This window comes from Phyllostomus discolor, chromosome 1 (assembly GCF_004126475.2).
Source record: "Phyllostomus discolor isolate MPI-MPIP mPhyDis1 chromosome 1, mPhyDis1.pri.v3, whole genome shotgun sequence".
In the NCBI taxonomy this organism is placed as follows: domain Eukaryota; kingdom Metazoa; phylum Chordata; class Mammalia; order Chiroptera; family Phyllostomidae; genus Phyllostomus; species Phyllostomus discolor.
In genome coordinates this window covers 201,831,514-201,857,816 of record NC_040903.2, presented here as the reverse complement: position 1 = coordinate 201,857,816, position 26,303 = coordinate 201,831,514, and the positions used below count along the sequence as shown (strand labels likewise).

The following is a 26,303-nucleotide window of genomic DNA, read 5'->3' as shown; positions in this document are numbered from 1 at the left end:
GAAATGTTCCCTGGGTCATCTGTCTTGGCTCCAGAGAGAAGGACACAGCAGCCCTACAGGAGAGAACAACAGAATCTGTTTCCTTAATGATTTTCTTTCTCTTTGTCATGGAAACATATGTTTTTAGGGAAAGAGATCTATGTAAAGTTTTAAAACTGGAATAGGCCATCAAGTTTTTCATTTTACAGACTTCCAAGGCCCAGTGACTTGCCCAAGGTTCAACAGTTCCCTGGTGTCCAGCCTGCCTTATTAATCAGTGGGTGATTTAGTGTGCTCTGCTCATAATTCCCACTTGTTGCTACTTAGAAACATTTCTTGAGTTCATATCGTTTAGGCTACCAGACTAGCCAAGATGAGCAATTCTTTGTTGGCTTGGCCACATGAGCTGAACTCCTGCCAGTTTTTCTGGGCAGCATATTACAGTTGGGTCACATCAGGTAGGTCCTTGTGAAGAGATGATTAATAGTTTCAGAGTCTGATGAGATCCAATCTGTTTATTCTTTCCTTTATGTCCCTTGCTCTAGGGGACATATCAATAAAAATGTTGCTGTGTTAAATATCTGAGATTTTCCTGCCTATGTTCTCCTCTAGGACTTTAATGGTGTCACAGCTTATATTTAAATCTTCTATCCACCTTGAATTTATTTTTGTGTATGGTGTAAGTTGGTGTTTGAGTTTCATTCTTTTGCACATAGCTGTCCAGTTCTCCCAACGCCATTTATTGAAGAGGCTATTTTTACTCCATTTTATGTTGCTGCCCCCTTTGTCAAATATTAACTGACCATAGAGACTTGGGTTTATTTCTGTGTATGGGCTCTCTGTTCTCTTCCATTGGTCCATGTGCTTGTTTTTATGCCAGTACCAGGCTGTTTTGATTACAGTGGCTTTGTAATACAGTTTGGTATCAGGTATTGTGATCCCTCCTACTTTGATCTTCTTTCTCAAAATTGCAGCAGCTATTCGGGGTCATTTATGGTTCCACATACATTTTTGAAATGTTTGTTCTATGTCTGTGAAATATGTCATTGGTACTTTAATAGGTATTACATTGAATCTGTAAATTGCTTTGGGTAGTATGGATATTTTGATGATGTTAATTCTTCCAATCCATGAACATGATATATGTTTCCATTTGTTTGTATCTTCCTTGATTTCTTTTTTCAGTGTTGTGTAGTTTTCTGAATACAGGTCATATAGAGGATCCAGAGACACATGAAAAGATGCTTGGTATTGCTAGCTATCAGAGAGATGCAAATTAAAACCACAATGAGATACCACTTCACACTGGTCAGAATGGCCATCATAAACAAAGCAACAAACAATAAGTGTTGGAGAGGTTGTGGAGAAAAGGGAACCCTAGTGCACTGTTAATGGGATTGCAGACTGTTACAGCCACTATTGAAAACAGCATGGAATTTTCTTAGAAAATTAAAAATGGATCTGCCTTTTGACCCAGCAATTCCACTGTTAGGATTATATCCTAAGAACCCTGAAACACCAATCCAAAAGAACCTATGTACCCTGATGTTCATAGCAGCAGCACAATTTACAATAGCCAAGTGTTGGAAGCAACCTAGGTGCCCATCAGTAAATGAATGGATCAAAAAACTATGGTACATTTACACAATGGAATTCTATGCAGCAGAAAGAAAGAAGGAGCTCCTACCCTTTGCGACAGCTTGGATGGGACTGGAAAGTATTATGCTAAGTGAACTAAGCCAGGCAGTGAAAGACAAGTACCACATGATATCACCTTTAACAGGAACCTAAACAACAAAACAAACAAACAAGCAAGATATAACCAAAGACACTGAACAAGCTGACAATGACCAGAGGGGAGAGGGGAGGGAATTTCAGGGGAAAAGGGGAAGGGTTTACAGGAGCAAGTATAAAGGACACATGGAAAAAAACTAGGGGGGGCAGGTGGAAATGGGAGGGAGGTGGTGAGGGTTGGGGGAGTGGTCTAGGATGGCAGTAAAAGACAGAAAACTGTACTTGAACAACAATTAAAATTAAATAAAATAAAGTAGTTTCAGAGTCTAAAAAAATCAACTCAAAGCTAAGCCTTTCCCCTCCTTCATTCAGGTCTCAAAATAACCATTCCTTGTGTGATGTCCTGTTTGACTTTTCACTTTCAAGGAACTCAAACTCTCTTTGGTTGTATCAGGACATGAACTCGGACTGAGCCAACATATAGCTGATTTATTTTGTGACTGCCAACCAAGATACTCCTTTGCCATTTGCTGAATCTTTTGTATGAAATGCCATATAACAGTAAGAAGGTCGGTGTTGATGTGGATGAATTGACAGCTGTTGAGCATCTTACATAATGTCATCTCTGCACTTAGCATCAAGCAAAGCCTTCCAAAGTATAGATTATTTTGATATTACCAGGGGTTCAGACATGCTGGTAGCCTCTCTTCCTTCTTGGGGTTGATGATTAGGTTAATGCTAGTTCTTCTCAAGAGATGAATTCTTGCCTAGTGAAATGTCACCTGCACATGAGTTAGTGAGCTGTCGTGTGTGTCGAGGGTTTGGAATACATGTCCAAGAATCCAGCATGTTTTAAGCCCCCCTACAACAGCAAGTGGTGAGTGTAGGGTCAGCTTACAAAACTGTTTGCTTATACAACTGTTTGCTTATACTCTTTTGAGATTTGGCTTTGCTTATTTGGGGTTAGATGGGATTTTTCAAGCAGTTCATAGTCATCTTGCATGTTGGGGTGATTTTGCCTCAAGTCTTGGGTGACCTTTGGGACTTGAATACCAGTGCTATTCTTTGGAGAAACCCTCTGGCCCCGGTATGCCTGAGCCTGGTGTTTACAGATGCCAAACTTGCTGAGCAGAATAAATACATCTCGCTGGAAGGTCTTGGTGAAAATAGCGTAGAGGAATGGATTGGCACATGAGTTAAGTGGATAGAAGAGAACCAGCAAAATTTTGGAGTTGGAAACAGTGATGAGAGGCTTGTTCATAAGTGCTGATAGAGCATAAAATGAGATGGGGGCCATGCACATGAAGTCAGTGAAGATCAAGACAGCCATCCTTTTGGCAATTTTGGTGTCTTTGTCCCTTGGGTTGTACTGGGGACTTCGGACTGTGATGTAGATCTTCACGTAACAGAAGCAAACGATGAAAAAGGCAACTATGTTGAGCAGCAAAACAAGGATAATATATGCCAGGGCAAGAGGGGTCTCGGTGTCCATGGGCAGGCAGATGCTAACCTTGGTGTAGCTGCTTATTCCTACCAAAGGGAGCAGGGCAAGCAGGAAGCAGCAAACCCAGCCCCCAACCATGATGGCAGATGCATGCCTGAGGCGGATTTTCCGGTCCAGGCGCATGGCGAAGGTGATGGCATACCAGCGCTCTAAAGTGATGACGGTCAGTGTATACACTGACAACTCACTGGCAAAGACAGTGAAGAAACCAGCTGTGTTGCACCCGAGGCCTGTCTGCCAGTCGATGGCATGGTTGTAGTACTCAGAGTGAGTGTAGAGGTCTACAGAGGCGATGAGGAGTAGATACATCCCCATGCAGAAGTCTGCAAAGGCCAAGTTGCACATGAGAAAACGTGGGACGGTCAGTTTGTAGTGGCTGGTGAGGAGGATGAGCAGGACAAAGACATTGCCCAGGAGAGCCAGCAGACTAACAAACCACACTGCGATTCTCAGGAACTTGTAGCCCATTATGTCTTCACAGGGGTTGAACTCATCTGACTTGGGGGTACACACCATGTCTTCATTGCCCCCACACACTGTGTAGTCATAATAGCTATCAAAGGCCTGTAGGGTCTCTTCCTGTGGGTTTTTGAGCTTCTGGCCAAAACCAATGATCTCATCTTCTTGTTCCTCAAAGAAGACATAATAATGAGAGTGGGTATCCTGGAACTTGGAGCTTTCCTGGTACCCAGCACTGTGGTCACCTGGATCCTCTTCGTAATCCTGGTAGAGTGGATCATTCAAAGCATTCACAGACTTTCTCTGCCGCAGGCTTCGAATACTGCTCTCGTTACACATTAAGGACTCAAGGATCCTGCAAGGCAACAGAAATAAGTCACTGCTTCCTGAAAACCCACTAAGGGCCCCCACAACCCTTAGTGAAATATGAGAAGTGCTTACTATGACCTACATGATTCTATGAGATCCTGCGTGATCTGGTCAGGCTCCTCTCTCTTATGTCATTGCCTATTACCCTCCCCTTCCCTGCTGTGCCCCAGTCACATTGGCCCTAATTTCTCATCTGCAGGCAGTTCCAGAACAGCAGTGTGAAAAAAGGCGTGGATGCTGGAGCCAGTCTGCCTCCGTTAGGACGTGGCTCTTTTATTTACCAGCTGCTTCCCCTTGGGTGGGTCTGTGAACCTTGGTTTCTCCCAATTTAAAAATGGAATCATGAAAGTATCCATTTCATATAAGACTATGAAAGAAATAGATGAGTTCATCTTTTTCAAGCTCCTCTACAGCACCTAGAATGTGGTTAGTGCCATGTATGTGTGGTTATTGTTATTCCTCTTCAGAGCTTTGGAATGCCATGCTCCCTTTGCCTGAAAATCTCACACTTCTGCCCCTTATTCAGTTTTAAACTCCATGTCCCTCTGTCAGAGGGTTCTTCCATGGTCTCCTTAAATAAATTGTCTTATCCTTGTGTTTATTTCCTTCATAGCATTATCTAATACCTTATTTGTTTGCTTGTTTATTTTCTAACTTCCCCTACTAGAATGTAAATAAAATACTCTTGTCTGTCCTATTCATTGCCATGGATAGGACAGTGCCGGGCACATAGTAGGTCTTCAATAAATATTTATTGAACAAATGAATAAATGGACACTATCATGCAGGCACACTCATGGGAGTGAGACTTAGTTTACCATTAGCCTTCCCATCTGACCTCAAAAGTGATTCTTTACCTTGCTGCAGCTGCTGAGCAGATGTTGCTCCATCTACTGCGTTAAAATGCCCTGTGGGCTGCCTATTCCAGCCCACTTGGAGGTTAATGGGAAATCAGGACCCTGCCCTTGGGGTCCATTTTAGCCTCTTACACATTCCTGGCCCTCTCCTATGGCATCACTGTCATCGCCTCCATACCCCACTCCTAGTTTTTTGCAGGTGTTATGTCCACGTTGGCCTCTGCACAGCTGCTCAACTTTCCCATTTGCTTCTGCCCCACTACTAGGTCCACTTTATTTCCCAATGCAGGTATGAGTGCAGAAGTTAACCAGTAGGTATTATGTAGAGACAGAGAGAGTGAATAAGCTATAAATGGGTGGTGGTGTTAAGAGAACCGGAATGCATGAGACAAAGGCAGAAAGAAATAGTGCAGAGTGACAGAGTGTAGATGAAGAGAAGATTCAGAGAAAGCATGGCGAGAAAAAAAAGGGCATCCCTCCTTTATAGTCTCACAAGCAGTCTAATTGCAACATGATATACATTGAAGGCTTATAATATTCCAGGTGATAGGTGTTTTCAGTTTTGCATGTAATCTTCTCAAAACCTTTGTGAATGATAGCATCATGATCTCCATTCACAGAGGCTTGGGGAGGTTAAGTAAGTAGGCTGGAAGCTAGGAAGAGGCAGACATGGGCTATAGACCCAGCAGACACATGTAACCAGTAAGCTGTAACCTTTGCAAAGCCCTTATTGACCAGGTAACCCAATTGCTTGTGTTTCTAAGTTTGTCTTCATAACTGTGGCATCTAATGTGAGTTGCATCTGAAGGCCAGGAATCCTGTAGCGTAATCTTGATAAGATTGTACATGATCAGGTTATTCCTGTCTTTCCTACGTCATCTTCTGTTCTCCTCCCCTCCCCTGCTGTGTCCATTGACCTTGGCCTTATTTCTTACCTGCAACCACTTTGAGTCTGCAGTCATGGTGTCCCATGCATTTCATGTTTCTTATAGAGGCTTCTAATTCTTCCCACATGCTTTTCAAACCACAAAGCTTCTTCTCCAAACCTAGAAATTAATTCAACCTTTTCTGAGGCCTTTTGTCACTTATTCCTGACACCTGCCACTTACCCTCTGATCTTCTTCTGATTCTTAAAAGCACAGCAGTGGCTCGGATAAGAAAGGTCAGCCCGTGTGAGGTGAAGGAAGCTCAAGGAAAGTGGAAGTTTCTTTAGAGTCCAAGTGTTTCTTGCTATCAGTTCCCTGAGGTGCTCCAGGCCTTTGGATGGCAGGGCAGTAACACTGGTATACGAGACGTCCCTGGGTGGGATGGGGAGAGAACAGAATAACATAGAGACATGGTGAGCAGCCAGAGCCTCTAGCTCGTGGCCAGAAATCAAACAGGACTGAGATTAACAGAGAGATCACAGGCTCCTTTCTGCTACTGAATACACACTCTGAGTTCTTTATGTACAGCCACTGGTCTATGAAAGGATATTAGGCTTCTAAACGATAGGATACAAGGGACTCTTGCTTTTATTGCTTAGAGCTCCAATATCCATCAACATCCATACAAATAACTGCTTAGCAGACATTTTATTTTATTTTTAAAAAATTTTAAAAAGATTTTATTTATTTACTTTTAGAGAGGGAAAGGGAGGGAGAAAGAGAGGGAAACATCAATGTGTGCTTGTCTCTTGCGCGCCCCCTACTGGGGACCTGGCCCACAACCCAGGTAGGTGCCCTGACTGGGAATGGAACCAGTGACCCTTTGGTTCGCAGGCCAGCCCTCAATCCATTCAGCCACACCAGCCAGGGCTATTTTATCAATCACAATACATACAAACTCTTGGAGTCAGAGACAGATGTCAATTCTACTCTGGGAAACTACACCTCTAACTATTAATAGTGTCTCAAGAGGCGAGTGAAATCTGTTTGAACAGGCTCAAAGAGGCCAAGATTGCTCTCAGTCTCTGTGGGAACTAGGGTTTTGGGGTTAATAAACTCCTCAATGATACAGATCAACACCAGCATCCTGAAAATCTCCTGAAGATGCAGAACTCGGGCGTCATACCAGTCGCATGGGGAATTCATGACTCAGAACAGCTTCCCCACAGTTTCTTTAGAAGGCTGTAAATGTGTTCCTGGAAAGAAAACTCTAGTATTTACATTAAAAATCTGAAGTAAGATTCAGGTCTCTCTGAAAACAATGGGGAAGGTGGGAAGCTGGGAACAATGTGCATGTGAGTGTGTCAGTTACTAAAGCCGAATCAATGCACGGCTTTCCGCGTGACATTTCCAGTCCTTTTCTCAGTGCCAGAGGGTCCAGGTTACAGATCTTGCTCCATCATTTTCAGTTGCATTGAATAATAGCTTGAATGAGACCATGAATATTTAACTTAATATTATATTTTATCAATTAAAATATTTGCTAATTATTCCATATATTTTACATATTTTACTATTCTTTACAATTACATTTTAAACTATTTAATGTAATTGTAGTGTCTGATTAGCAAGTGAATTACAATATTTACAACTTCTTCCTGTACATCACTGTAATTGGACTTCGCTGGGATTAACATTCTCAGGGTTCAAGTCTGCAAAAACTTGTTACACGACTTTTATAAACACAAGCTCATGTATTCACCATAGAACTGTGATTCTCAGAGAAGGGTGCCACATTTGCTATGTTGTTTTGTATTTAATTTAAAACTTCTGTAATTCAGTATTTCCTACACTTGCCTAGTGGTAAGAATTACCTTTGGTGCTTGTTGCTGTCTGATTCTCAGGTGATTTTTAATATGAAGCAAGTACATTTTGGGGGGAAAAACTGTCATACGCAAGTAACTCTGCAGTTAGCGAGAGAGCTGAGGGATTTTGCAGCCAACCTTAAGCACAGTTGTGAAATGAATGACACTGGCCTTTGCTCTGCTCATCTGTCTGTCTGATGCATGCCTTTTTCTTGGCTCATGCCCTAGGCAAGGTGTGGCCACCCTTCTGCCTCCAGTTTCCTGGAAGCAACTTGTGTGTCTCTTTACCCAGTGATGCTTTGTGTCAGTGCCGGGTGCACTTGACCTTGTGTGTTCCTTTGAAACGGTTTATCCTTCCAAGTACTGTGTTTGTGTTTTACTAGGTATTTCTTTTCTTTTCTTAAATTAAATTTAAAAAATTTTTATGTTTTAGTTATAGTTTGCATTCAACATTATTCTCGTGTTAGTTTCAGATGCACAGTGCAGTGGTTAGCAAATCGTGTGTTTTACAAAATGGTTCCCCTAATGTTTGAAGCCCCCGTCTGCCCCCCCCCCACACACAGTTACCGCTATGTTACTGACTCTATTCCCTTTGCTGTAATCTACGTCTCTGTGACTATTCTGTAACTACCTACGTGTACTTCTTAATCCCTTCACCTTTTGCACCCAGCTCTGCTACCCACCCCTGACAGCTGTCAGTCTGTTCTCTGTATTCAGTAGATATTTCTTGAGAAAACACTTTCATAACCATTCCTGTAACTGCAGGGCAAAACATCCCTAAATTAAGTGGCATCAAGCAACAATCCTTTGTTCTCAGAATTGCTTTTATGGGTCAGGGATCTGAGCAGCGCATGGTGAGGGCGACTGGTCGCTGCTCTGTGGTGTCTGGGGGTCAGCTGGGGAGACTCAGTGGCTGGGGGCAGGGTTATCTGCAGGCTCCTTCACTTGAATGTCTGGTGCCAGCACTGGGATGATTCAGAGCAGAACTCAACTGGGACCGCTGCTGTGGCTCTCCAGGTGGCGTGGGTTTCTCGCCTCATGGCAGCTGGGTTCTGAGAGGGAGTATCTGGAGCAAGTGTTTCAAGAGAACTGGTAAATCCAAGGGCCGGGGACATGGAACCCATCTCTCAATGGGAGGAGTGTCAAAGAATTTGGTGCCTAATTTTAACACCACCACAGGGATCCAAGTGGTGGGGATATCACTGAGGCAGATATTTGGTGAAAACTGGTAGCTCACTGCTCTGTAAATCAGTGTTTCTGGTTCAGACACCACCCAGGAGCAGTATGAGAACCACCTTGCTATACAGATTCCTGAGCTGCCCCAAGCCAACCAAATTAGAATCTCTGATGGGGGTACCCAGGAATTGGCATTATCTAAAACGCTCTGTAGATAATTTAGAATCATATCTGAGTTCTCAGCATTTTTATGAAACAAGTGGATGCTAAAGTTAAGACAAAGAAACAGGGGATGTTCTGCCCAGAGATGCAGCAAACCACGGGTGGAGCCGTAACTGTCACATGGGTTAGCACTGAGCCACACTATACATCCTCCCGACCCTGGAACTGCGGGAGGAAGAGTCTCAGTCTGGGCAAATTCTAAACTTCAAGAAGGCAGGGACAATTTTGAGTTATTTGAAGCTGCATCTTTTCTCATTCATCTAGAATTTTTAGAACCCCTTGAATCGAGAATTTCTAAATAATGTACCTTCTTTTATACAATAACATCTTCAAAATATAGTCAAATTTTGTTTTCAGAATGAAAAGAGTATAGAGAGTAGCTACCGGCAGTGAAGGGATCTTGAATCTGAGAATGGAGTCATGTGGCTGGAGAGCTACAAGCTGGAGGGCCTCTCTCTCTCTTATTGACTCTGGCACTTTCCACAAAGCGTTCATTAAGCGATGGGCACTAAGCTCCATGAGAATTTGTCTCTAGCATGTATTTACTCACAAAGCAGAATGCAGCTGAGCTGAGCTGAGCCTGGCAGACAGTCTGAAGTCTAATTGCCTAGGTCATGGGAACCATCTCCAGGCAAGTGTTGGATGAAAGCAACAGGGCCTGAATTGGGAGAGAGTGAGTCCCACAGGGTTCTACACAAAGCAAGAATATCACTGGAGTTTATGATGCTAGGAATTAAAAAACGAGCCAATAGATATTTGATGTCATAGGAAGAACAGATTGCTCCTCAGAAGCAATTATGTACAGTGGCAGCCCCAAACATTGGAACAGTTTCCATTTTTTTTTGTGAGATATTTTGTCATGATTATTTAAAGGGAACCTTTAATGAATTTAATTACAAATTAAATAAGCACTAATTGGCTTGTCCATGTTTCGGCAGCAATGTGAGTCTCTGTTGTGTTTGCTTGTAATGATGTGAGTTTTCTAATGGTCGTTGTGTAGAGGCTGATCTGTTATAAGTGTGTAGCCAACTCTGTAAGTTGGTAGATGAAATACTGCTTAAAAGGCAATTTAATTAATTTATTAATATTAAGTTAAAAATAACTTGAGGGTGTAAAAGCTGTAAGTTCAAGACAGGGAGCTTATCTAATTATTTGTTTAAAAGAATTTAAAAACATGATATGCATTTATTCAGTAAGTGTGTATTCATTCTTTCTGTGTCTTGGGTACAATTCTAGATGCTAGGGCTATAGCAGAAAGCTGAACAGGCAGAAATTCCTGTTCTTCTCATGCTTACATTCTAGAGGAGAGAGAGAATTTAAAATAAAAGTAAAACTTGCAGTATGTTAGATGATAACTATTAGGACCATGGGGAAAAGAAATATAGAGAAGAAGGAAGGCAGAGCCCAGAAGCGTGGTCACCATTAGAGGTAAGGGAGGCTGTCAAGGAAGGCCTCACTGAAGAGACAGTTGAGCAAAAAGATCTGAAGGGGGTGAACAAGAGAGACATGCTGATATCTGGGGAAGAGCATTGTAAGCAGAGACACCAGCCAGTGCAAAGGCCCTGAGGTGAGAGTGGACCTTGGCGTGTTTAAGCATTCAAGAAGGCCACTGTGTCTAGAGCTGAGACAGCGGTGGTCTGGGGTGTGGGTGAGAGTATAGGAAATGTGGGAGACAAGTCGGAGAGGTAGTGGGGGGCCATATCATGTGTGCCTTGTAGGTCATCAAAAGTACTCTATCTTTTCATCAGAGTGGGACCATAAGCCGTCAGAATGGTATAAACTGACTTATTTCAAAAGGATCAATCTTGAACAACAATTAAAATAAGAAAAAAGGATCAATCCGACTACTGCTTTGAAAGTAAACCAAGGAGCGCAGAGTGGAAACAAGGATACCAACAATAGAGAGGATGGTGCCTTGGACAAGAGTGGGAGCAGTGGAGATGCTGAGAATTGTTGGAGTTTGTATGGCTTTAACAGGTAGAGCCAGTGGGATGCACTGATGGCTTGGCTATAGGGTATGAGAGAAAGAGCAAAGTCAAGAATGACTCCGTGATTTCTGGTCTGCAGTTAAAAGGATGTAGTTGCCACTTCCTGAGATGGGGAAGCCCACAGGCAAGGCAGGTTTAGAAGAAATGATCAGGGGGATTCAGTTTCAGACAGATTAAGTTTGAGATGCTTATTAGACATTCAGAGGGCAATGTCAAGGAGAGAGTGTATTTTAAGTTTGGAATTTTAGAGAGTTGTTTGGATGGCAACATTCTATTTGGGTAGCATAGACATTGTGCAAAGTCATATGACAAGATGAGATCACCAAAGAAGTGAATGGAGATAGGAAAAGGAGACCAAAGATGGAGCCTAGGGGTGCTCTAACATTAAGAGATCAGGAGAAAAGGAGATGGGGAAGGAGCAATCAGAAGTAAGAAGAAAGACCGAGAGACTGGCGTCTTGGAAGCCAAAAGAAGAAGGCACTCCAAGGAGATTGGAGTCGTCATCTGAGTCAAATGCTTCTGAGATAACAACTAAGAACTGGTCATTTTATGTGGGTCCACAGTGTCCACAGTGTCACTAGCATGGTGGGTGGTGAGAACCTGACTGGGGTGAGCATGAGGTGCAGGGAGAGGAATTTGAACTCTAGCCAACTTTTCTGTGCCATCTTGCTGTAAAAGGACACAAATAAATAGGTCAGAAGTAGATATGGAATTGAAGGGATATTTTAAAATTATAAATATTTCAATATGTAGCTCTAAAAGGTAATCTCTCTTTTTTAAATTTTTAAAGATTTTAAGTATTTATTTTTAGAGAGGGAAGGGAGGGAGAAAGAGAGAAAGAGAGAAACATCAATGTGAGGTTGCTGGGGGTCATGGCCTGCAACCCAGGCATGTACCCTTACTGGGAATTGAACCTGCGATGCTTTGGTTCACAGCCCACGCTCAATCCACTGAGCTATGCCAGCCAGGGCTAGATCATCTCTTTAAAATGAAAGAACACCTGAACATAATAATAACCCTTTAAAGCCATCAAATGTTCAGTCAGTGTTCCAAGAGAGACAAGGGAGTTGTCTTACCAGAGTCAGGACCCAAGGAGGCCTAGGTGTCATAGCTGATCGATATATAGTCTAGGTGTATTTTAATCTACAGGCTCAAGAAATACTGTTTTAAGATGGCAGAAACTATAGCAGGTTTAAGTGCGGATGGGGAATCATCTGGTAAAGAAGAAAATATAGGTGCTACACTACAGAAAGGCAAGGATCGCTGAAGAAATACCCTTGAATTGCTAAGAGGGCATGGAACGGAGGTCATGGTGAAGGAACCAGCTTTAAAAAGCGACTCAGAACACAGGCAAGAAGACAGGGGACGTGGATGTAGATGGAGGAAGATGGGTGAATATGGTGGTGGGAATCTGGAATTCCCTTTTCATTTTGTTCTCAATGGAATGGAAGTCAAGATGCTCCAGTGGGTGTGAGAAAGAGGGAAAAGCACCAGAGAGAACTCATCTAGGTGAGTGGGAGAGCAAGAGGGCAGATGGGATGTTGCTGCTCTGTGGCACAGAGGACCCTGCGGGGTGAATGATTGAAAGTGAGACCACTTGCCACATCCACCTGCAAACGTTCAAGCCCATAGAAAGTGGGTGGGTGGACTTAACCAATGTAGTGTTTTTCTAGGAAGGAATTATAAAAGAGAGGGGCATTCAGTTAGTTGGCTGTGGGTACATGTCAGTGTTTGTAATGACAGATCATGGAATCCAAGCTCACTCAGAAGGAAAGAGGATATGAGAGAGGCAAAATGTAGTGCAGTGTTAGTGATGGCTTGTAGATCCTCGTGGGACAAAAAAATGGAAGGAATTGATATATTATAAGGAGAGAGATGGAAAGACAGCAGGGTGTCTGAGGTTGAGATTATGGAGGGTTCACAGTCACTGGTAATAGCAGGTCCAGGGTCAGACCGTGGAAGTGCAACTTGGAGGGAGAGTGGAGGGCAAGTTTATTGGATGAATGAAGGTCAGAGGCCAAAGTATAGGGAAGATGATGCATATGGATATTGAAATCACCAAAAATTATGGGAGCAGCAGTGTTAGAAAGGTCACTAACCATGAATAAATGGCCAAAATCTTTTAGAAATTATACAAAATTACTTTGGAGTTCATGGGTAACAAAATAAAAACCACATTTGAGTGGTACTGTCTGATGACATGAGATCAGAGTTGGGGAGGGTTTCAAGGAGGAGGGAGGGATAATGATCCAAAGGTGACAATGAGGAGGGAGGACCTCCGATGCAACTCCATTTCATAGAACCTATTTTATGCTCCTGTGACCCGAGTTGATAATTAGCACATCTTAAAATAAGGATCCCTCAGTGCTGTTACCTGTGCACCTCAGTCTTCTCAGTTGTTAAGTAGGGATAATAACATCCACTACTGAACAGTTAAAAAGGCTCGAGGTGAAAAAAAAAACCTAGCACATAGCTGAAGCTCAAAAATAGCTGCTATTAAAATTTTTTAGAAATACTTGTCTACAGATTCAGATGATCATAAGTTACGAGTCTTTTCGCAAACTGTGTGTGTACAAATGAAATTGCTTTGTTACTCAGATTGCTTTGTAATCACTGTTACCCTTTTTTTCTCCCTCTTGAGTTTGCATAATTACGCTTCTTTTAAGCCTATAGTTTCCATCACAGATTTGGAAATCTCATGGGATTTAATGTCGCAGCATAATGGATGCTGTGTGCTGTAACTCAGTGAGGCCAGAGCTCCTCCACGCAGTGACGAAAGGAAACTATGCCAATTTATCACCAATAGTCAGAAGCTGAAACAGAAGTATGTCCTCCCCAATGTTACATCCTCTCCCTTCTCCTTTCCCACCCCCAACAGACATACAAAATGACCATCACTATAGTGACAAAGGGTCAGCTTCAATTCTGTGAGAAATGGAAACAGCACTTAAAAAAAAGTGCTCAGAAGCAGAACAATTTACAAAATGGATTTCAGAGACTTGGCAGAGCCAGTGGGTCAGAATGAAAACCCTTAACTACCTTCCTTCCTTCCACCTGCTCCTAGAGTAAAAATCCCAGAGGCACCAGAGAAGTTAGTACTCATCTAACCTTTACTTGGGAAAAATTGAAAACTGCTTCTTGTGTTTAGATTGTCGGTTATTTATTGAAAATTGTAATGGCAGGTTGATTTATCCCCTCCTGTTGGTTAGCATATCTTTTAGTTAATTGTGAAGTCACGAGGAAAACGTGCTACCCAACAGAGTAGACATGATTTTTGCCTCATCTGTTTGGCCCTATGTAATCTGATTTCTCTTCTTTCATCACACAAACAACCAGAGCTTGATATGATGAAATCAATAGAAATTATGAGAGGAGTAGTGTTGGACAGGTCAGAATACTCTGTGATTGATAGGATGAAACACAACAACGTAAATAAAAATGTTTAGCGGCGAGCCTAGTAGACATACACTAACAGGTAGATCTTTTTATATTTAAAGTTGCAAAGAAAAAAATTGTGCTCCTACTTGTTTTTTGTTTTGAAGATTGATCACTGTTGACAGGTTCCTGGCTAAAGAGTGATGATTGGTTAATAAAACTGTTCAGAAGTTATATCACTTAGAAAATTTTACAAATATTATTTTCCTAGGATTCAGATTCAGCAAATATTCCTCTATGTTCTGCCAGTTTTGATCAAGGCAAAAAGCTCTTAAACAATTAACTTGGGCAAAACCATGTCACAAGAAACAGTGAATGGATTTGTGAATTATTCTTTTTAAAGATGAAAAGTCATTTTAGTTTATTGTTTGGCTTGGCATAGGTATGAAAACATTTACTCAGACCAAATCCCCTGATGCCAAACACGTGATCATTTGAGGCCATCGCGCTAGGACAGTGGCTCTCTGTGCTTTGGAAAACATCTCCTTTTTGAAAGTAAGAAAAGTTTTGAGGATGATAGTAGCCACACTATCAGTCAATTGAAGAATTACAAAGGTTTGCGTGACTTCAAGGATCTTTGCAATAACTCCATTACCTCTCTCCCACCAAGAGCAAGCCCCCTGGTTGGGGAATGCTATGCAAATTTCTCAGTAGTTATAAAAAGAAACCTTATCATTAGAGTATTAATTGTTTTTGTCATACTGGTGGCTATGGTAAAAGATGTTACTGATCAATAAATTTGAATTTTTGGACAAATCAATTATCTTGAGTTGTCAACACAACTTCGGTGGCCTGACAGTCTTAGGGCTGAAATTGACCATCCTCTTGTTCCCAGCAAGAAACCAGCATGCACATAATTCTGGAAAGGTCATTTTTTTCTCTCTTCAAATCCTTCTGTGACCCTCCTGGAAGCTCTCAGAGATGCCATCAAACAGGAACAGGCTTCTTCTTTGAAGACGGGGGTGTGTATGACTTAGGAAGGACAACCCGCTTCAGTTGCTACCTCAGCAACTTGGCCCTTTGGCATGAGTGTGGCTTGGTGCCCGAAGGGGAACTGCAAAATCTCTTTATCTTTGCCACTCACTTCACTGTCCATGAGCAGAGCAGCCTAGCCCACAAACCTCCTGAGCACCCACAGGAAAACTAGGAATCCCAGACTGATTAGGTCTCTAGGCTCCATTCCCCTCCCACTGAGGGAGGTCCAGTGCCTGCCAAATAGCCAGGAGGGGCAGAGGAGCAGGCCTGGAACAGCGGCTGGGACGAGTATCCAGGACTAATAGAGTCAGGGCTGAGGGCGGGAGGAGGTGAAGGAAAGAAGGCACAGCGACGAGTCAAAGAGAGCTACACACTGTGCATTATGCAACCATTACTGATACTTCCACAGTAACCCTCAGTGGGTCAACTTACCTACTGAGTCAGGTTATATTCCTCACAGTGTGATTTCAGCATAACACACTTTTAGACACTATCATTTGGCCCAAACTGTGTTTTTCTTTTTCTTTTTCTCCAATTACAGTTGACATTCAATCTTGTATTAGTTTCAGGTATGTAGCATAGCGGTTAGACATTAATATAACTTATGAAGTGATTCCCCCATGTAGTCTACCGAGCACCTTACACAGTTATTGCAATATTATTGACTATATTCCCTATGCTGTACTTTACATCCCTGTGACTACTTTGGCACTGCCAGTTTTTCTTTTGTTCTCTCGCTCTCTCTCTTGTTCTTTGAACACATCCTATATTATCCCCAGACTCGCCTTTTGTTCCTTCACTCCTGACTCTATCTCTGTTGTAATTCTACCCCTCATCTGAAGACCACGTCAATACCACCTCCTGCAATGAGGCCTTTACTTGTTACCCTAGCGAGAAGTGATATCTTGATTCTCTAATATCTCTTATGGCTCTTTTTACATGAAGCTTATAGTATAGTTACTTACTCACATTTCTCCTGAATTTGATTGCAACCTCTTTAAAAGCAGAGGTTGTGTCTTATCCTGTTAACTTTCCTGGCGTTCAGTAGGTGCTCAGTAAAAAGCCTGTAGAATAAGTGAGTAAATGAACACCTTGCATGAGTTTGTTTCAAATTAGCCATTTCTTCTTAGACAGGGAGGAGAAAAGGGAAAGAGGAGGGGGGAGAGCTGGTAGTTAGGACTAAAGCTGATTTTATTTAGGCCACAAATTTTACCCAGGGTCACAATTCAATAAAAAGACAAATGACCCAATTTTAAAAGTGGGTAAAATAGCTGAACAGACATTTGACAAAAGAAAATATACAAATGGCTACGAAGTACAGGAAAAGATGCTCAACATCATTAACAATCAGGGAAACTCAAGGTAAAGCCACAGCATGATATACCGCTTTATACCCATTAATGGCTAGACTCAGAAGATTGACAGTGAAATGGAAGAGCTGGCCAGCCCGCAACTCCCGTACCTCACAGGTGCAAACAGAAAATGGGACAACCATCCTGGAAAAGCTTGGCACTGTTTCTTATAAAGTTAAATACATATTTATCCTGTGACCTGGTCATTTTTCTCTTACAGTCTCATACTAGATAAGATATGCAGGTGTCTGTGAAACAGTGGGGCATAAGGGAACTTTCTGGGTTATGAAACTGTTCTAAGCCTCAACTGGGATAGGGTAAGATAGTTTTGCTATCAGACTGTACACTTGAAAACTCTGTGTGTTACTATGTATAAATTATACCTCAATAAAATGAGTGACCTAGAAACTCATGTATTCAAACACAGGTGTGGACTTTAGGAGTACCCAAGAGAACCCTGTTACAATTTTCCAGCCATCTAACAGTATGATCTTGTGACAACCATTAAACATCAGAAAAAAAAATAGAAGATTTATTTTTTTCTGTAAATCAAGTTGGCAGTGCTGTGACCCTTAGATTGTCAAAAATTAGTTTGATTAGCTAAAAGAACAAAATTTAATTTTGAAGTTTATTTTCATTGATACTTATAATGTAAACAAGGATACTGTCACAGAGATTTCCTCTTCTTAGGAGATACTAATAATAGTAAGGGGGACTGTAATAATATAGTCATGTCCAGTAGTAAGTTAATGCTTCTCAGTGTGGTACATAATTTAGGCCTTAGAGAACTCTGATTATTATGGAAGGCATTACATTTCACTGTGTTCTTTGCACTGGGATTATAAACACCAAGAGCTTCTCTTTCAAAATAAGATGAAAAGAAAAGAAGATAATAAAAAATGGAAAGTATAAAAATAGAAAATGAGGTTGCATATCTTGATTAAAATTCAATAAATAAAATGTCATTAAATAAAATGAAAAAGGCTTATTTTAAAAATAGCAAAGTTTGGAGAAAAGATCTCACTTTAGACATGGCACCTATTTAAAATTAGATTCTTTTTTTTTTGAGAAATCACTCTGCAATAAGGTGGTAAACTAAGTGGGCAAGTTTGTTTTTGCCAACTGTTAGAGACAACTGTATTTTTTCATAAGTAGCTTTATGAGACAGAAATATGTATGCCATTCAATTCTCTTCTTAGATGGAGTTTAATATTGCCCCAGTTTGGCTTTTACATCAAATCACAACCAAATCATGGCTGTTTGATGTCTAGTTACAATTTATCAAATATTTATTGAGTACATGCTGTCTTTCCTTTTGAAGCATGTGTGGGAGGGGGGAGATTACAAAAATATATGATGTAGCCCATTTCCTCTAGAATCTTAAAATCTAGTTAGGAGAAGATATGTGGGAAATAAAGTAATGAAGATTTTGACAAAAGTTCAAGGTAAGAATTAAAGTGATATCAGTGCATGATTAGTTAACAAATGCATTTTAAGACAACTCTGGGCTCCCCTTTGTTCATTTCTTACTTTCCTCTTTGCCTCTCAGATGCTGCCAGCTGCATTGCCCTCTCCTCCTATGCTTGTGGCTTTCTTTTTACACTTAATTTTTATTTCTATTAAAATTATGCATGGACCTATTTTTAAAAAAAGTTACACTGGAAGCTTGATAGCACACATAGCTTGCCTCCTGAGCCGCCCCTCCTTGCATTCTGCTTTTTAAAGAAGCAACCACTTTCAGCTGGTATTTTTCCATAATTGTAAATATACCTTGATTTATTGGTTCTTGATCCACCCACTAACTCCCTATTATGGATATGAGGGTTCAGTTCTCATCACCCTGCACACACCTACCTGTTAGCCCCTGTACTCCCCTGAAATAGTTTGAGGACATATTTGCTTAAACCCATATTCAGTACCTCAGTTATCACAATAGAACTCTGCATATTATAATTTGATTTCCTTTCTTGTAAACTTTTTTGTTTCTCTATGAGATGTCTGTCTCTCTTTTTATTAACCTCTCTTGGTTTGAGTGGCCCTCTGGCTTAGTCTTGCCCCTGCTCCAAAGTTGCGTAAAAAAACCTCTCAGACCAGTTTTTCATATGGTCAATCTTTGTCAGATAATCTGTTAATCCTTTTTATTTCTAGAACTTTCTCTTGGTGCCCTCCATCCCTTAGCTCTGGTATAGATGTCTTAGTTTCAAGATTCTCAGGACCTCCCTTTTTGGGCCTCCTGGGAATCACATCTGTTTCTCTCCTGTGTTGATTACTGCTTCCGAATTCCTCACTTTTCTCTTTCTTGGTGGGATGGAGAGGGACCAAGAGGGAGGGCAAGGGGAGACCTGGAGACTCTTGTTCTCCAATCTAGTGCTACTTAAAGTGTGGTGTACGAAGCAGTTAGCTTCGTTCAAGGCCTTGGTTAGGTAGGAAGCTCATACTGGAGTGTTAGCCAAATACTTCACTGAGCACACAGCTCAGTCTGAGCAACTTCGCTCTCATGGGAAGGTTTAAGTCCAGGTCAACATTTAATTTCTGATTTTAACAAAACCGTTTTTATGAGTGACATTCACCATTTTCATCAGGAAAATTACATAAATGGAAAAGTTTTCAAATTCCTATTTGTAAAGGTGCTTTCCAAGTCACAAATTTCTTTAGAAAAGCAACAATTTTCGTTATTCATTGGTGAACTATGACTTTTATCTTGAAGTAGTACAGATGTCTTTGAAAAATATATTTCATGTTAAAGAAATGACAGAGAGGGTCAACACATTTTTTTTCCACTTGTCTTTTTGTAAAAAGAAAAAGGAACACTATTTTAGAGTAGTTGCCATGAGTTACAATGAATCTCCATGTGAAAGAGTAATTTTTCAGGATCACTCTGCTCTCTTACATGGAGCCTATGTATTAAGAGGATAAGGCCATATACTCAAGTAAGTGGGTGCCTGTCATCCAAAAGTAGAGTAGAATCATTAACAGTGAGAATGAGGATAAGTCCTTGAGACTGGATCACCCACCGTTTCCTTTCCCCACCTGACAGGTGATGCATCCATCCCCACCTGACAGGTGAGTGATAGTGGCCATCAGTATATAAAATATCAGTAAAACTTAATTTGTTCTTATTTTCAAAAGCATAAATATACATAGAGCCTCTAATATTTCCTTTTGCCGCTACTGGATTATCTTGTGCTTCTCCTGGAATGCTGTGCTCCAATCTGGCAAGGGGTTGGCTGAGATACTCAATGATGAGATTCTAAACTAAGGTCAATCCAAGGGGATGAGAACACGGCACTGATAGAGAGGCTGGAGGGAGACCGAACTGACAGACCTTGATCATTGATTGGACGTGGAGGTGTACATAAGAGCAAATGCACAGGTAGATACTTCTTTCTGTGCTGTTTTTAAAAAGGTTTATATCCCATCTTCCCCAATGACGATAAGTTCTTTCAGATGTAAATACAACTATCATCTATACTCTTCCCTCTTTGTGCCAGGCATTGTTCACAGAGTTTTCTGTGCAAACTGAAGTGCTCGCCACCTGTTTCAAGACCCCATGTCTCAGAATTTTGCAAATAGCAACTGTTCAAAAATGTCTGTTTTTTTTTTTTTTCTACAAGAGAGCCTCCATGAACGTCCACACCAAGGTGGCTGCCTGATTGGGCATCATGGTGACATGGTGGGCGACCAGGCCTCCTGAGTCTCAAAGAACAAGGACTTTTCCATCAGTAGCCTGTATAGCTGGGCAGAAAAGTCCTATCAGAAGTCTTTACCCAAAGCAAACAATATTCCATACCATGACATCGGCTGCTCCCCTTAATGCCTACTTTCCATCCAGAAAAAGAAGTAAAAGAAAAATTAGTCTACGTATTCTTTTGTTTGTCTTACTCACAGCAAGGTTGGTCCACTGTATGCTCCTCCAAATGCATCTTTGTCAATAACTGTCAGGTATTTATTCTTGTTCAGGTAACTAGAGGGACAGAGAGAAAATAGATTAGGTGGGGTTTAAGCAAATGAATAGAAGTACCAAAGTAAGTTGTGAGCGTGTTCTCTTGTAGCTATTAACTGGTTTTTGAGAACCTGGAAATTTAAGAATTACCTTCTATGGCTTAAGCACTCAAAAAATTCTAGATTTTAATTGTTTATACACATTGATTATGGCAGAAATCTTTCAAAGTGAGCATGTTTATCATCCAGTTTGTATATTTAGATTTTACACGAGTTGCTCAATCCCCTGTTTATGCAGCCGGTGGCAACTGAGTTTTTCAATCCTCTTCAACACCAAGTGATTTAAACTTTTTCTCAATATCATTCAATATTCTCATTTCCTTCCCCCCCTTTTTATTGATTTTATTGGGGAGACACTGGTTAACAAACTTATATAGGTTCCAGGTGTGCAATTCCATAACCTGCGGGCACCGTATTGTGTGTTCACCACCCCCAGTCAAAAGACGGGCCTTCAGTAGGAATGGAAGGGAGGTGGTGAAAGCGGTGAGTGGTGATGCGGACTGTCAGGGAGTCAGACCTTTCCTCTGTGGCAGGGTTGCCAGATTTGACAAATAAAAATACAGCCCAGAAGAACAATGAATGCATTTTTAGCATAAGCATTCCCCGTGCAGTTTTTGAAAGTCATGTGAAAAGTTATTTGTTATTTATCTGAAATGCAAATTTAATTGGGTAACCTGTATTTTCTTTAACAATCCCATTTTGGGGGGTTAGCTTATACAGTTCAGATTACAGAGGGTACCTTTCATGGAAGAGGTTTGATGGGCACATTGATCTTTCTATTTTGAAAACGCATTGCGCATTGGAGGGTAAAATAGTTTTGAAGCAATTTAAGTCAAAAAGTGTGTTTGAAACACAAAGTTACCTCGAAATGGATAAAAGCTTACAAGGATTTTAAAACTGGCTTTTTCCCCCTAGGTTTTCTTTAGAGGACAAATTGTCTAAAAAGAAACAAAGCATATATATATATATATATATATATATATCCATCCTTGTTATAAGTGATCTAAATTTACACACATTTAGAAAGAATAACATGCCCCATAGCCTAGTCAATTGAAGAGTTAGTGAGCGGTCCCCTGTCAATGCAGAATGAATGCAGCAGCGGCCCTCAGGAGGTCTGCCTCGATACAGATAATGCTGCCATCATTCTGTTTATGGTATTTGCTCTTCATGATGGAACATTCTCAAGGATGATGGCTAATAATACTAGTGTGATAGGAGGATTTCCAGTCGAGAGGATCCCTTTCCAGAGCCGTCACAGACAAACTTCTTGGTGAATTGGCTCTTCCTCTTTTTGTGGAATCAGAGTTCTGGAGAAGGAGGGAGACTTCATTTGTGGCTGACTCGAGGGGAGCAGCCTGTGTTACTGTTCAGGGGCAAAGGCAGGAACAGCTTCCACGAGGCCCTTGCCCTCAGCCCCTCCTGGTCCAGCAGCTGCAGTCTTCTGTCGAGACTGGAACTTCCTTGAAACAGGAGATGGCAGCCTCAGAGCCAGACACGGGTCTTCACTGGAGCAGCTGGCGGAAGAAGAGTTTTACCAAACTTTACCTGTGAAATCTCCCTCTCCTGGGCAGGATGAGAGATGAACCCCATGACCACAAAGTCTCCTAAACTGGTATAGACTTTGTGCTCCTTCCCATTTCCTCTCAAACTGAGGTGGTAAACTTGCCAAGCTAAGTAGCTGCCACGGGTTTTTCTTGTTGGTGTCTTTATTTGCTTCATAGCATCTTCAAAATGTCTGACTATCTTATGTTTTATTGTTTATTTGTTCATCACCTGTCTCCCCAACCAGAATAGAAACTCTCTGTCTTATTGACTGCTGTATCATCAGTGCTGAGTTCAGTGCCTCTATAACTATTATTGAATGAATGTATAAATGGATGAATAAAAAAAATCAATGCACATGTCATTCAAAATAGTAACATGGGTGATGCTAAACTCTTCGTGCTATACATATGGTTGCCTTAGGAGAAAAATAATGGAAAATGAAAGATTAGGAGATTCAGCATATGGTGTGGTGGCCAGTTGACTTTCTTGATGGCCGTGACCGGGCAGCTGGTTTACAAATGCCACAAGGGTATGGCTCAGACATGACCTCTTCAGGCAGTGGATGGACACCAAGATTCCAGGGCATTAAGTCTGAAATGGAAGGTGGTCAGTTAATCACATATGAAGATAGGGCCCAACTAAGATGCTACAGCAGCCAATATGGGCCTTCTGGATGAATGGCTATTACCTAAGATTCTCAACCACAGGCTTCATTTGGTCATTGACTCTTCTTCAACTCACGGTGACCTCAGAGTTCCTTTGCTCAGGGACAGAGAAGGCAAAAAGCCACCTTGGAGCAAACGACTGGAGAGATCTTGAACAGCATGGTTTCGTAAAAAGACAACTCAGCTCAGCGCAAGCGCCTCCCTGATTTGTGTCTCTTTTTGTATTCTTTGGACCATGCAGCTTGTAGAGCACATTCTGTTCCTAAGCTGCTGAAAATCAAGCAACAACTGGTGAATTCATCTCATTCTGTCCTCATCACCTCCAAGTGCTGTAAGCAAAAATCGGCTTGGAAATAATTAGAAGTGATTGTAGAACAAAATAATCGCTTGTCCAATTCCACAGTGTTTTCTCTGATATTCAATATGCCCCCAAGGATAAGGAGGCGAGTTGATAAGTCTTGTAGTTTACCAGAAACGCTGCAGAAGATTTCAAACTGGGAAAGCCAGCCAGAGTCCAGGAGGGGAGAAGGAGGATGAGAGAGGGCGCAGCCAACTTGAACGAAGATGAACTGGGTCTTGGAGGAGGCCGTGTTCTCTAAAACCAACATGGTTGCTTGGGCGCTTTACCTCTTAGGTGCTTAGGAATGGAAACCGTCAGCCAGCCTTTAGCAATGCGGAGGGCTACCTTATTTAGCTTTTAACCGTAGGTTTGGATTGCTGATATACCTTGCATCTGAATCTAAGGGGATGAGATGGGGAAACATCTAGAGAAGCTTTACTAGCCAGGAAAGCTGTGCTCCCATCAGCACTGTTTATCACATCATGTTTACTGAGAATGTCAGTCTAGTTAAAGGGACTCCTTGACCATGATTTACCCTGATTTCTCTGGAATCTACAGTCTGTAAACTGGCTAGGGTAAATCAATCACAAATCTTCGTAGGCTCTATGGGTAGCTACTCCAGACAATGATTATTTCATAAGGGTGTATGTGATCATTTCAACTATTTCTTGCGATGGACATAAATGAACTTAAAACAGAGTAGAAAGGCTTAGAGTCAGAGTTGAAAGGAAAGATCTTGACACTGAGGATTTCTGAATATAAATACTGGGAAGGGCTTATGAGAAAAATAACTGGTATTGCCTTTAAAAATAAGATAGATACACTACATATGTGTTTTCAATGCCTTTTCATTCTCTGGAGGACCTAAGCCTCTTTGAGAATTTCTCAGAAAAATATGAAGTACTTCCTAGAAAAGATGAGTCAGATTTTATGGTGTGGCAGGTTGTTGAGAAACTGTGCCCCGATTTGAGTGCTGTGTATGTGAACCCTGCAGCCAGGAAAATGAAGACGGTCAGGCATGAGTTGGGGAAGAACACCCAATAGAAGAACTCAGTACAACAGATACAATATTATGGCTCACATCCTTCCCCACTGGACTCATTCTTGGGACAGAGAAGCCATTCATTGCAAACATGCAGGATGAATAAATGAAAGTCTAATTGCTGGGTAATTCCTAGCTAGAGGATCCCCTATATTACGTTCAGATGAGGAGGTGGCCCATGGAAGAGGGAGGAGTATGACACTGTGGCAAGGAAAGCTGTGGCTGGTGTTCAGCTTTGCTCTCTGGGCAGTTTTAGGTGCATTTCAGCTCCAAGATGGAATTGCAGCCTATGTCTCCATAATCCCTTTAGGGGACACGTGGGCTGGCACCTGTTTATGCTGTGAGACCCCCATGGAAACACTTCTGTGGGAAACTGTGGTTCTCTGCCACAGCATTTGTTATTTGGAAAATTAAAGGGAACTCCTTCCCAGCCCTCCCTGCTGTATGGAAATCCTTGGGTAGCAGAAATCAGGCTACCTGTCTGTCAATGGTCTCAGGTGAGAAAATGCACAAGGTTCAATAGGCAGAGAAAGCCAGCCTTGGAATATATCCTACAAGCTGTTCAAGTACTTACTGAGAAATAATGGCCTGCTTAGTCCTATAACCTTCTCTGTCATCATCTTTCCCCAGTGCCCCAAGATGCCATGTTTTGCTTTTAATCAGCTAATATGTGATCTTCATTAGGACATGAATTGTGTTGACTTATCTGTTCATAATGATTAGCGTTTCAGGACATGCTTAGCATATCAAAAGGATATTCCCCCCCAGCCAAGTGTTTACTGTCAGATAGTAGCTAGTTACTAGAATTTGACACTAGAAAATACAATGCAGAGAATTAGACACTTTCAGATAAGCAGTATATATTGTCACACCAGATTGGATGGAAAGAGGTTCCATAGAATGAATGTGTGACTTGACTTGTGACTGCACTCGGTTCAACTTCTGTTGAACAAAGGATGCTGTGTTTTTATTAATTTCACATCTGAGTGATGACAGTGTGCTTGGTTCCACATGAAATCATAGGACCACGTGCTTTTACACATCTGCCATAGTTTTCGTGAACTTTTAACTAATTACCCAACTGCTGCGGAGCCATCAGCGCTAGCTAGTTCCCAATGTGGAATTTGTCCAACTTGGCTACAATTGTATTCTACAGTTTTACTAACAAAAACCGGTCTAAACGAGGCCAGATCTGCTAATTTCAGTAAATTGGCATGAGGCGAATGATGGGAAATAATTGTTCTTTTTGATAACATATTGCTTAAATTCGAACCTAAAGATATTTGAACATACTTTTGGAGAATTTACCAATTTTCTAACGTGAAATGTGTGATCCCTGAACAACATTAGGATAATTATAGGATGTTGATGTGTTTACACTAGTTCAGAATCATAATTAGCTTTCAGACCAGAGACATCTGTCCTATGTTAAAATCACAAAATGAACACTATCTCATTACTATTTGGAAACCTGACCTCTGTTTTCTCCATCTACAGGTCCACCTGTATCTTCCTCTAACCCAGGCCTCCTTATCATGATCACCTGGATTTGACCTTGGATTTACATGATACCTCTTGCTGCAGTGCTCAAAGCTAAGAAAAAAATAAGTTTCTACCAACCAGAAATCAGAAACTTAGGGTAGAATGACGAATACATGGGACATTGTTTTATAACAGCAGCAGTGTTTGGATTCAAAACACTGATTGGGAAAAAAAACACAAGATCTTTGTTTTCTATTATGATTGGATATGAACTTTCAACCCCCCAAATATTTTTATCCAGACACTTCTTATTTTTATCCCATGTCTGCCCATTAACCTTTACCAGAAACTGGGAGAAATGGACTATATATTTCATCACACAAATGCCATTCTCACTGGATACCTTTATCTAGACCAGAGGTTCACAGACCGTGACCACTCAG

At 41.4% G+C, this 26,303-nt stretch overlaps 1 protein-coding gene across 4 annotated transcripts in view; it reads right to left on the bottom strand.

The window, feature by feature from the left end:
• Positions 1-2,043: 2,043 nt before the first annotated feature.
• Positions 2,044-26,303, bottom strand: part of TSHR (thyroid stimulating hormone receptor) — a 92,253-nt gene continuing 67,993 nt past the window's right edge. For all 4 annotated transcript variants that reach the window (XM_036012807.1, XM_036012814.1, XM_028507167.2 and 1 more), the window contains 3 exons: positions 20,668-20,745; positions 6,012-6,200; positions 2,044-4,031 (listed from right to left, as the gene is read on the bottom strand). In XM_036012807.1, the coding sequence (XP_035868700.1) occupies positions 2,624-4,031; positions 6,012-6,200; positions 20,668-20,745 (1,675 nt within the window). In that variant the 3' untranslated portion in view covers positions 2,044-2,623. The remainder of the gene's footprint in view (positions 4,032-6,011; positions 6,201-20,667; positions 20,746-26,303) is intronic.